Source organism: Acipenser ruthenus, chromosome 7 (genome assembly GCF_902713425.1).
Source record: "Acipenser ruthenus chromosome 7, fAciRut3.2 maternal haplotype, whole genome shotgun sequence".
NCBI classification, from domain to species: Eukaryota; Metazoa; Chordata; class Actinopteri; order Acipenseriformes; family Acipenseridae; genus Acipenser; species Acipenser ruthenus.
This window is the reverse complement of record NC_081195.1, coordinates 56,236,975-56,250,016: the sequence shown is the minus strand read 5'-3', so window position 1 is coordinate 56,250,016 and position 13,042 is coordinate 56,236,975. Positions and strand designations below refer to the sequence as shown.

The following is a 13,042-nucleotide window of genomic DNA, read 5'->3' as shown; positions in this document are numbered from 1 at the left end:
TTTTCTCTCAATTAATCTCACTTTTTTTTTTTTTATCACTTGACAGCCCTAGTTTATATACAATATGTACATATATTGCAACTACTATATCCCCCACCCCCAGCTGGGTGGTAATTACTTTATTTTTTTACATTTATACATGATTTAGTTGGAAGAAGTCTTAACACAAGATCAATGATGAAACTTAATTGCCATGAATTATTGTCAGCGCTTGTACAAGGGCAATGATTGTGCTATTTAGGAGTGTCAAGTTTGTCATTGTTTCTACTAATTTCATATTTTAGTACGGTGTACCATGTTATTTGCTACCTTGCCATAAAACTAAAAAAAGTTAATGAATTTTTACATTTATAAATGTTTACTGTTGATTTACATGCATGTTAAAGATGTCTGCATAAATTACCCAATGCTTATTGTAAGAATGTAGAAGAAAAGCTGGCTTATTTGTTATTAGATACACTGTTAAATGTTTAAACTACTTTCCAAACAGACTATTAAATAATCTTGACTGAATCGTCTTGGTTAAATTTGTGTGCCGCTTATTTAACAAAATGCTATTGCTGTTATACCTTCCGACAGTCTTGAAGCTGTTAAGTTTAGAGGACCGGTCTTTGCAAAGGCTATTAAACATATTAGATGGAAATCAGAAAAAAAGGGTAAGTTAGTACAGGTTCTGAAGGGATAAGACTGCTCTATTATAGAAGTTTTCCATTTGAAAACATGACTTTAAAGTCAGTGTTACACTGGTGTATGTATTTTATCTTTAAGAAGTTATTTTTCTGTCTGAAAGCAAGAGCATCATAACTAATAATAATCAGTTTTGCAAAATGAGCAATATAGAAGTTAATTATAATATGAATTATGATTAGTAGGATAAAGCAGGATCTGATTTGTCGCTTTACAAATGAAAAAAACAGAGACAACCAATATTAAACATGAAATATTGTCTGTTAGTTTAAGTTACACTATTTAAATTCACACTATTAATGGCTCCAAAGTTAGGACTACAAAATAGCACCAATGCTCTTTGTTTTATTACTTTTTCCAAGCGTTTTTTTTTTTTTTTATCTTCCTTGAAAACTAGGCTGTTCTAAAGTCTTTTAAAATACTATATATGAGACACATTTATTTGTATAGCGACACAGGTGCCTTGACGTGGTCAAGACTGTTGTCAGTGGATTTATTCAGTTTTTCATTAAATGGAAAAGGTAGAGAAACAGCTTTCAAAGCTCAGTTTTGTAAAAGGAAAACAACAAACAATAAAACTAGACTATCACAGCAACATGCAACTTAAAATGCAGGTCAATAAATACATTTATTAAATAACAGGAAGCAGAAATCAGGGTTATGAGTCAGTCTGTTTTGATACCCTCTAACAAGATTATTGCAAATGGAAACCAATTGAGTGTTCAGAACAGCAGACAGGATGTTAAACGCTTCAACTCTTGTAGTATAAACACAACAAAATTATGACAGGTCAGATATTTTCTACTTTGCTGCATTTAATTTTTTTTTTTTTTTTTTTTTACAATATAGGAACAGAAGTAACAAATGTAAAGCTTTAAAAGTGAGTATGCCGCGGTTCACCCAGCAGACATACTTTTGAGATTATAAAATGCTCGACTCTGTGCTATGTAACCATTTCAATAGAAAATATGACAAATATACACAAAAGCTACACACCAAATTCATTTAGAAATATTCACTGTATAACGTTAGGTTATTATCATAACCCTGGTTCCCTGAAATAGGAATATTAACCATTACAAATGGGTGTTTCCCTTTAAAACACCCGAACTGAAAACTCTATACCAAAGATTCTCGCTACAGCAGGGTGGCCCTGCTGAGGCTCCGCCCCCAAACCACAAAATAGCAGCGTGCCCTTCCAGCAATGTCATTTTCTTTCAAAGATTGTGACCATGAAACGCAGCGACCCTGAAGTTAATAGTTAATATTCCTATTTCAGGGAACCAGGGTTATGACAATTACCTAATGTTCCCTTTCACGTAAGGAATATTAAACATTACAAATGGGTGAGTATACCCAAGCTGTCGCAAGGATATGGCAAACAACCCAATTGCAAGCTAGTGACCGCTTGTGTCACAGTAATGTTCCACACTGAAAAACATAAAGACCCACCTCTGATGTTCTATTGTGAGGGTAGAATCCAGGATTCTGTGGGTCCACAACCTTCAGCCGATAAAACCTGGCAAACGTATGGCAGGAAGCTCACACTGCTGCACTGCATATGTTCTGTATAGATGCACCGTGGAACATTGCCCATGAAGGTCGCCTGACCCCTGGTGGAAAGGCTGGTGAGCTTCTCAGACAGGGGCAGATTAGCCAGTTCGTATGCAGTGTGTACTGTGCCTGCTAACCATTTGGACAGACGTTGTTTAGACAGAGCCTGTCCCGGGGACTGAGCCCCGTAGCAAACAAACAGTCTCCACATAGTATGCTAACGCCCACACTGGGGAAAGCATATGGAGCTGATGCTCCTTGTCAGATTGGAAAGGACGGGGATGGAAAGCCTCCAATTCCACTGACTGATTAATGTGGAAAGCCGAGATGGTCTTCGGCAGGAAAGCTTGGTTAGTATGAAGGGCCTCTGAAAAAATTAGACAAGCTTTTCGAAATTGAAAATGCTTGCATTTCACTCGCCAGCAAGCAAGAAAGCCATCTTGAAAGACACAAATTTAAGCTCAGCTGAATGCATAGGCTCAAATAGACATTTTGTCAATGCATTAAGCACTACATTTAACCTCCAGCGAGGAACAAAATCCTTCACCAGTGGCCTAAGCCATCTGGTGCCTAGCCAAAATTGCCCTGCCAGGAAATGAGCTTCTGGGGAGACTGAATCAGTTTTCACATGGCACACCGAAATGGCTGCCAAATAGACCTTTAGGAGTAGAGGGGGATTTCCCCTCATCAAAAAGATCCTGTAAAATTGCAGTATAACTGCCATAGGGCATGCCGTGGGTTCAACCCCACGAGCCAAACACCACATCTGGAACACGCCCCACTTGTACCCATATTGGTACAAGTGGAAACATTGAATGGGAAACCGCCACAGCCGTAGCTGGGTGTTCCCAGGTGGACTGTAACTCGTACAGGAAGTCCGGGTGGACCAGAGGAAAAGCAGGGAGAACTATCGGCTGCTCGTCATAAATAGAGCGCCTTTCAGTCTGTGCTGCAGGCCAGGGCACCTGTAAAACTGCAGTCGCACGCTGCATTAAAGGCATAAGCTCAGCCAAAAGCGAGAGCTGTGCCACCGGCATGTCAGACTCTGCATCTGGGAGGACCAGCTGATCATCCACCTCCTCTGAGGCAGCGATAGAGAGCATGTCATCTATCTCATCAGTCACTCTGTGCAAAGAACAAGAGGTAGAGCTAGATCTAGGGCCCTTCCTAGCTCGACTCCTACCCTTTCTCGGCGAAGCGGAGCGCTGCGCAGGCGTGGGGGATCGTTCCCTAGAGTAACGTACTACTCGGTTCTCGGGAGTATGTTTCTTGAACGAGGCACAGATATCACACAAAGTGATATCTTTCAAATCCTGCTGCGCATGCTTGGGGCTGAGGCATAAAATGCATTCTATATGACCATCCTTTGCAGGCAGCTTGGCCTTAGATGCAATACATGCATGGAACCCAGACATGTTAACAATGCCGTGCAATATAGTGTGCAATACACTATAATGTGCACTTGTACTGTAGTACCTGGACACTGCACCTGGTGCTCGGTACTGACACGCGGTGCCAACACTGGCACTAGGCACTCAGCATGGTGCTCTCTGTGCCAACATTCAGGCACTCAGTACAGACACTTACTACCAACATGTGTACTCGGCACCGACACAGTACTCTTGGCACCAACTCTGCACTCCTTTTTCCCACGGCACACAAGGCCGTGGTGGGACTAACCCAGCACAGACTAGACAACAGAAATATAGCTCGAAATAAATTATGTATAGCACTTAAAAGCATGCTAAAAGCACTAACAGGTAGCGAACACTTCTCTGTCTCAGGAGTAATCAGCATGGCTGAAAAAAAGAAAATGACATTGCTGGAAGGGCACCCTGCTATTTTGTGGTTGCGGGGCGGAGCCTCAGCAGCGCCACCCTGCTCTAGCGAGAATCTTTGGTATAGAGTTTTCAGTTCGGGTGTCTTAAAGGGAAACACCCATTTGTAATGGTTAATATTTCCTACTTGAAAGGGAACCTACTTTTGAACAAGACGATAAAACAGCATTTTTTTTTTTTAAATCACATTCTTTGTACAGCATCTACTTTTACAAATGACCGTAAGCTCCAGTTCTAGTTATTATAAAATTATTCAGTTTTACATTTCATTTAATTATCCTATGGTTTCACGGACCCTGATTAGCACGAATATTGGCCTACCTTGCTAATCAGGTTCTGCAAAACCACCCCAGAGTTCAGACTGGTTTACATCACAACTGCCCTATTTAAATGAACAATAATAAAAATCAAAATCATTTAAAAATAATAACAACAACAACAATATGCAACAAGATCAAAAAGATTAACAGCAAGGGCAGTTTTTCAATGATCCAATGGGCAACCCGGGGCAGTGCTGTATTTTAGTTGAAGATGGCTATAAGGTTTGGGCTGACAGTGACCTCTACAGGTCACATTTGGTAAAGCAGTAATTGCAGAATACTAAGAGGACTCATATTGTATAACAGTATTGGGCCCTATTTTAATCATATAAGTAGCAGTGAATTTAAACACAGCCACCATTCAACTCATTAGAATATAGCCCTTTGTGTAACAGGATGTAAACAAATATTTGCATTATTGTCTGAAATATTAAGTATGCAAAATTCCAGAGGGCCCTATTTTAATTTATATTTCAGTGGCTGCGTTATTCATTCACCACTTTTTTTAGATAATTAAACTTTGTGATTTTAAATTAAACATTGAAGACAAATAAGTACACCCCTACTAACAACAATGTCGTGCATGTAAACGGTAAGAATTTGAATTGGGCAAACTCCCATTCTAGATCAAATATTAACATCCGCATTGCTCATCTGACTAATCCATTCTGGTAACTTACATTAACATGTCTAAAAGGAGGCACGCTTTTTTAAATTGCTTTGACCCAAAACATATCCAAACTGCTGTCAAACAGCACAACATGTGGATGAGAATTAAGATACAATTTGAATAATTTGATAAAACATGCTGAAAAACAAAAAGTACTGAAAAACAGCCACGTCCATTTACAAAAAGGGCAAACAAGTGATTGCAAAATGTAGAAGCATAGTAAAAAAAAAATAAGCTACTTTGTATAAATATTGCTTCCATAGAAATTCGGGGGGGGGGGGGGGGGTTATTCCATCTATACGCTTGCAGGATTGATTCTCCACCAGCAGGACAGAATTACATTACAGCACTACACATTAAGCAAGTGTACAGTATATGCCTCAAATAGGGAAGACTGTGAGTTAACCTTCAGAACATAGATCAGGGACATCCTTGTTTTCTGTAACATGCTTCATATACCTTCAGATGCAAAACAGTGCACTTGGAAAGAGAGAATAAAGAAAAGCAGACATTGCAACTTGCTTTCCAAGGTTCATGAGTATTAATACACAAGATTAGGTACGGATAACAGTAAGGGAGACAAGGAGGATAGTTTTATGATTATTCAGATCTATTAATATCCACAAACCTGGTAACAGTGTTAGTGACACCTTTTTGATGAACACCCACATAAATACCTATTCATATTCACAAGGAAAAACAAGCAAATCTTATGTGCTTTTTCATAAGACGCAGTTTTGTAAGCACAAACATTTTTTCTTCTTCCAAGATACTTAAGATGTTGACTACTTTGAGAAGCTAATGTGCCAAATCTTTTGACAATTAAATGTACAGATATACCAATAATCTACCTCTACAGTGCTTTGCATCACTGTTTCTTACATTTGTCATTTTTACCTAGGCGTATTCATTCAAAAATCTACTTACAAGACATTATCAAATACATTACAACACAGGGGCTGTACCACCCATATTTTAAATGTGTACTTTTATTCAACATAACACAATACCACATTTAGATTGTGGTGGTGTTGTTTTTATATTTGTCAAAAATGAAAGATTTGAATAAGCACTAGCAGAATACCAGAGGTTGGACATTCCTGGTTACAATTAAACAATTAGAAATAAGACTCTAGCCATAGAGGGAAAAAAAAAAAGAGCGAGTGATGTCTGAAAGGTTCTTCAAGGCATGCTATTGGTATTTTCCTGGTTAAAATAAATAATAAAGCTGTGTTAACCATGTTTGTAATACAAGATGGTGTACATTTATTTCTGACATTGCATGCTAGCACTCATGAACCTTACACAAATATGCACAGATGTCTGGCATAAAAAATAATAATGAAGTACTACCGGTAGTTTCGGATAATCTATTGCTACCTTCAGTAACATTTAGTCTAGACCACAGTTTCTCTTCTGTTTAAAAACACACTTTACCTTCACAAGGCTCTCTGGTTTAACATATCCCTGATATAAGACTACTTTACAAAACTACAAACTTAATGGCATACAGGTTAATCTAAGACGCCTTATGACTGGGAGGTTATAAATAGTACAGCTTGTAGTTGGAGTTCCCTCATTCTACACGTCTGGCAGGCTGGCTAACTTTCTGCAGGTCAAAAAAAATAAAAAAAATGCAGGTCAGAAAGATTGCTAAGGGAACTGGCATCTCGTAGTCTGCCCTCCAGATTCACGTGGAGAGAAACTGGAACTGCTAACGGTGTAACCCAATAAAGACTCTGCAGGTGAACTGCAAGCGACATTAAGCTGTATTACGTTCTGGTACCTCTGAACAGGTCAAGCCAAGGTTTTGGTGAAGGGTGCACTCACTGACCATCATCTTATTTTTGAAAACTGCACTTTGCTGTGACCAAAATTGTGCTATGGAATATCTTAGGCATTCTTATAAGACTACCTCTGCCCAAGTATTTGGAATGTCTCATCAAGTTTTCTATTTCCAAGAGTATAGTTATTAATTCTGTTTACTTTATAGTAATTACTGCTTGCTCTATGGTAGGAGCCCTACTGCACACAACCAGAAGCTGTAACAATATTGTCCAGAACTGCACTGGCGACCTTTGTGAGCTTTGGGGCATGAAATTATCATGGGCACCTGTTTCTCTGATTTGTTATTGTAAGAAAAAAAAACAAAACAAAAAAAAAACACAACAACAAACAACACAAAAACAGTGCTTGATTTATAAACAAGGACCTGTAATAACTTAAAAAATGAACTTGTTGACAAAACCATGTTTGCCACAAAACAAAGAAGCAAGACAAAATTGCTTTCTTCACACATTACCCTAAACTAGAATGCTCCGTGACATTTCTCCTGAAAAACGCACTGGAAAGGGATAATCGCTGCTCTATATACAAAGATCTCTCAGTTTATTAAGTATGCTTTTAAATTGCTAGCTTTGTAAGCATGGTCCCTTCCCTAGTGGTTCTGATTATTTATTTATTTTTTGTTTAAGGTTAGGACAATGTAATCATGGTACTTAAACCCCCGATACTTCATTGGTAGTGCAAAATTGTTATCATCATGAATTAGTGAACTATCGGCTCCACACCCAAGAGTGCAGGATGGTTGATTTCAGATGTGACCATTTTGCTTGGTTGCCAAAGGAGATGGGATGTCAGGAGCCATTCGTAGTTGCGTTCTGCCCCCTCCATCAGTATAGCCGTTTCTCGTAACTGTGAAGACAGAGTACAGAGGATGGAAGTAAGAAATAAGCTTAAAATAAAAATTATATAATTTATATATTTACAAAAAGCTTCTCTTTGTTGCATGCTTCATTTTTTACATGAATATTACTACACACACAGGACTCAAAACCACTTTCACATGGAGAAACATTTATCATGGCCTTAAATGATTTTTTTCTAGTCAATGTTTTTATTTATGGTCATGGATGGTTTCCCAATTGCTTTAACCACTGCAAAATGCTCCACAGCCGTTACCAATCTGATGATTTTTTTTTTTTTAATGCTTTTTCACGTCACTCTAAATGACCAAATAAAGATTCTAAAAGATTGTAAAATTGCTTTTTGTGAAGATGATCTGCTTCTCACAAAACTAAAACAGTGCAAGAAAGACACTTTGTTTGAAGATCAGTTTTGTGATCCGTAACCCCCTCCTTGATTTCAGACTATGCATAAAGTCCTTGAGACAAGCTTTAAATGCAAAATTCTTTCAATAGAGGCGCAACTTCTTGGTGTGTTATTTAGCATTATATTCCAGTTCTTTTAAACTACTGGGGTCATGGCTGTGGAATTGTATGTTTGCAGATCATATGGCTTTATTAGTGAATACAATTTTTTGACAACCAGTTTCAGGGACATTTTAAAATACAGACACGACCCACAATAAGAGGAAGGCACAGTACAGTGCTTATAAGGTGGCTAATGTACTATTACTGAGAATGGTTGCTCTACAGAATTAACAAATTGACTGGTTTACTTACATGGCACAAAAGAATATCTATGATGAATGCATGAGTAAAAAAAGAAAAAGAAGACATTTGATGTCTAATCATTAGCATTTTTTTGATATCCCTCCACCAACATTAGTGACCATGGCAAAAAGCAAAATATCACAAGAAGTGTTGGGTTTTTTGAGTGCATACATTAATAAATACATTATTTATTGGGGCTCTATGCCATTAGTATCAGGAGATGGAGGTATGCATTGTAATGTAATTTTGAGCTCTATGAGTCAGATGGTTAATGACCTGGTTGACCATTTACATGTCAGCCTTATATAAGCTTGTGCATGTCTTCATAAATAAATCAGACGATAAAAAATGATTAGCCTCCTTGCAAACAAAATCCATTTTTAAAATGGGCAAAATATCCAAAATGGGAATCCTGCAATTTCAAACCAAAATGCAAACCATGTTTGAAATAGTATGCATCCTGGCACTTTACCAAATAGTGCTAAACAACTGCTTTAAAATGTATACAGAATATTCAAATAATGTATGAATTTACTAAAACCAGACCCAATTCATAAATATTTTGACAGAACTGCAGCACCTGCTTAGGGATGAGTTAGAATATAGTACTCGAGTACTCACATGTACAAAATAAAAACAAAAAGAAAACCCTCAAAATATTAGTCTTCAGACACACACAAACACTGTACTTCACCTGTCATTGTAGTTTGCGTTTTTAAAAGCAAGTATTTAGGCTTGCAATTGTGTTTGTTCCCAATAAGAAGCCCTATATCTCATTCATGATTCTTTTAATTACAGTGCAATTAAATGTTGTATTCTGGGTGAAACAGCATACACATTATCATTAGGTATGGTCTAAAGGTTTAGCAAAACAAATAAAAAAATAAATATTAATAATTACTTGTCATTTTTTGAAAATGAGGTCTGGCCTTATAAATACTTTATGAAAAAGTGTTTTGACAAAAAATATGTATGCACCTAATAAATGTGCCCTGCATCTTAAGGGAACAAGTATTCCCTTTTTATAACACACCACATTGCAAACAAAAAAAAAAAAAAAGGGGACTCGTATCTGAAAATGTCACAAAGTAATAAATGCCATTGAAAAACTTAAATACGCTAATAAAAAAGGGTGTCCTAAAAATATATTGACTAGTAAAGCTTATTGCACCTCAAAATTACCTTCAATAACACTGTACTTGCCAATTATTAAACTGTTGTTTTTCAAAAATGTCATAGTGCTAAAATCAGGGTCTGTCAAACAAGCCATTAATGAAACAAATATACAATAAGCAAAGAACCTTCACAGCCAAAACACAAACACAAATCAGCAAGACCCAGCTAACCGAAGGACCTCAGGGGTATCACATTTTCACTGAACCCAAAATGGTAATTACTTCTATGTGATCAGTTTTGAATAAACTCACATGGAAATTGGTTGAACCAGAATTGTTATCTGATTAGTTTGCCAAATCAGATGATGTACAGAGATTGACTGCAAATTCAGAACATTTTAAAATGTAGACTCAAGTTCATACTCGTAATAATATATTGGGGTATGATGGATGATCTACACAAACAAAGCCTATCCATTAGTCGATGTACTGTATGCCACAAGCTGGTCCAACACTTACGAATGCAGCCCGTGGATTCCTCCCTCTACTTGAGCAGACATGGTTCTTTTCTCAAATTTCAGCTCTCCTGAATACATCATGGAACTGTAACAAACACAGGAGCAGCATTAGGCGTTAACAATGGTTTGGGGAATCAGTTGGTCATCCTGTTTCAGAACAAATATGTACAACCGGTTTGCTCATCTTTACAGCCTGCATGTTTTTTTTTTTTTTTTTTAAATTAAGATTAAATTGAATTTGTAATGCAAGCTCCCCAAACATTGAACTTTTGAGCACACAGCCATTTTGTGCAAAAAGGAAACAAAAAGTATAAACTTTTAACCATACCGTAGAATAGACAGGCTCTTAGCCCCAATGTCCTGACAGCCATGCTGGATTCCAGCGATTAGGTAGGGGACAAACTTGTGAATGGACCCTTTATCCTGGACGGATCCAGACACTCCCTGAGCAACTTTCACTTTGTCCCCCTCACTGCACAATGAGAAAGGAGTCATTATTTATCCAGGATTGGTGTTGTTAAAAAAAAAACAAAAAAAAAACACCACCACCACAATAGATAGATATATTGATAGATAGATAACATATAGATATATATCATCTATCTATCGAGAGAGAGATTATACACACACACACACACACACACACACACACACAGTGCTCCCTCACTAGAACGCGGGTCTCAGGGAATATGAGTGTTGTAACCAAATAGCATTAGAAAGGAGGGGAGGGGGTGGGGGGTGCCACGGGACACAACACAAATCTGACTAAAATACAAATTAAAAGGTAACATTCCCACTCATGGATCATTTTAATTAGCCATTTTTAAACTATAAATAGCCTGGCTAAACGACGGTTGGGAGTTCAGTTCGAAGCGACAGACAAGCAAACCAAGTGCGAGAAGGAGAGCGGGTCGGAAGAGGGGAAGAGGGAATGGGCTCGCCCCAGGTTCGGCTGCCGGAGCGGGGCTGAAGCGTCTCGTCTCCCGGAGAAAGCCGCAGCTCCTCTCGCAGCAAAAAAAGTAAATACATTAGGAAAGATAACCACGTAATAGGCCTAACATTTATTTAGTTATAAAACGAATGCTGAATAAGATGTCTGCGTTATAAAAAGTGCCAGCGCAGCTTTTCTTCAGTTCAGATACTGTATCAAAAGGGAGAGACAGAAAGGGAAGTTAGACTGATAAGTTGTTTATAGTTTGAACACCACCAGTACTGTATTTACTGTAGAAATATTGCATGAATCACTAGAACAGGGAATTGGGGGACATGCTGTAGGAACGTTATATCTGAGGTGCGTTATAACGAGGGAGCACAGTATGTGTGTATTTTATATATATATATATATATATATATATATATATATATATATATATTACACACACACACACATATATATACACATACATACATACATACATACATACATACATACAGTCATTGCTAGCTTACCTGAAATATCGCTTCTGGCTGCTACTGTTTTTCTCCATTGCATCGAGGGAACCCATCCCACGATATTTCTTTAGTCTCACACCATCAGAGAAGAAGTACTCTCCTGGTGCCTCTGTGGTAGCTGCCAGCAGTGATCCCATCATCACTAGGAAAAGGAAAGAGCCAATTATTACCAGGGCACAGCCAGGGCAACAAGACACTGGAGCCAGGACAGCACCAGTACTTTCATTGGTTTGTTTTTTCTTTTTTGAAACTATGGGGATTAATTATTACCGTACTTAGTTAAAAGAAATTGTTGACGAAGAATCACATTACAACTATGGACAAAAAAAACACGTATTCATTATTTTTCATAAGTTAGTGTGTGGTGAAACACAACGAAGCACATAAACGCAGCTTCTGTGAAATCATGAGATACCTGTAGAAGCTCCAAGTGCAAGAGCCTTCACTACATGTCCCACGGTCTGAATTCCACCATCTGCAACCACAGGGACCCCAAAACGACGGGCGTACTCGGCTACTTTATACACTGCTGTACCCTGGGGTCGGCCACAAGCCATAACTAGAATTGAAAAAAACAATATTGAAATCAAGACAATTGGAATGTAAAACAGAACTTAATTCAGACATTTACTGTTATTTCATAATACTGCCTGCCATTAAACCTTGTATTTTACAAAAACAGGCAATAAAACAAAAACTAGACAAAGTGAAAATGGCATTTTAGAAAAGACAAGGGTATACTTTTAAAGGATGTTTTGCACTCGGGTCATGACAACAGCCATTGCAGAAACCTTTTCTTCTACGCATTTTAAAAAGCTATATGGGATGTTGTTTAACTAACCACATATTTTCAGAGCCATACTCCCAGTCTAACAACATTTCAAGTGCCACGGTCAAAAGATACCCACCTTCCTGAGTGATGCAAATGGAGCCACACCCCATTCCAACTCTGAGAGCATCCACACCTGCATCTATTAGATTTTTAGCCTGTGCTGCAGTTACCACTGCAAGTAGAGAAGATACAAACTGAATTTAAAGGCAATCTTGTTTGTTTGTGTTCTTTGTTTCTGGGGAACATCACATTAATTATTCCTCTTAAAACACCACCTAGTGGACAAGCACATGTTATTTACTTATATATTTAAAAATATATTTAAAAAATATTGAGTGAGCATGACACAGGACTAGGTCTACTGTTATTATTTAATTACTGCAGTTCATATAAATTAAAATAAATACAAAATCATGCGAGTAGGAATGTTGTATATGTGTGTGTGTGTGTGTGTGTCGGGGGGGGGGGGGTACGACAAGTTAATACATTTGAATATAAAAAGCACTAGAATGATATGGAAAGCAATGTGGAAAGGGAAAGGCTTAAGGGGCGTTCACACCAGACGTGGCAGTAAAAGCAATGGTTTTCAATGGAGGCTGTT

The 13,042-nt window shown here is 37.8% G+C and overlaps 1 protein-coding gene across 13 annotated transcripts in view; it reads right to left on the bottom strand.

Moving 5' to 3' along the window:
* Positions 1 to 6,042: 6,042 nt before the first annotated feature.
* LOC117415568 (inosine-5'-monophosphate dehydrogenase 1-like) overlaps positions 6,043 to 13,042 on the bottom strand; it is a 33,239-nt gene continuing 26,239 nt past the window's right edge. For 10 of the 13 annotated variants that reach the window (XM_059027333.1, XM_059027334.1, XM_059027335.1 and 7 more), the window contains 7 exons: positions 12,518 to 12,613; positions 12,025 to 12,168; positions 11,607 to 11,751; positions 10,486 to 10,629; positions 10,159 to 10,242; positions 8,534 to 8,550; positions 6,043 to 7,763 (listed from right to left, as the gene is read on the bottom strand). In XM_059027333.1, coding sequence (XP_058883316.1) covers positions 7,663 to 7,763; positions 8,534 to 8,550; positions 10,159 to 10,242; positions 10,486 to 10,629; positions 11,607 to 11,751; positions 12,025 to 12,168; positions 12,518 to 12,613 — 731 coding nt within the window. In that variant the 3' untranslated portion in view covers positions 6,043 to 7,662. The remainder of the gene's footprint in view (positions 7,764 to 8,533; positions 8,551 to 10,158; positions 10,243 to 10,485; positions 10,630 to 11,606; positions 11,752 to 12,024; positions 12,169 to 12,517; positions 12,614 to 13,042) is intronic. The other 3 variants (XM_059027336.1, XM_059027337.1, XM_059027338.1) reach the window with 1 other exon arrangement.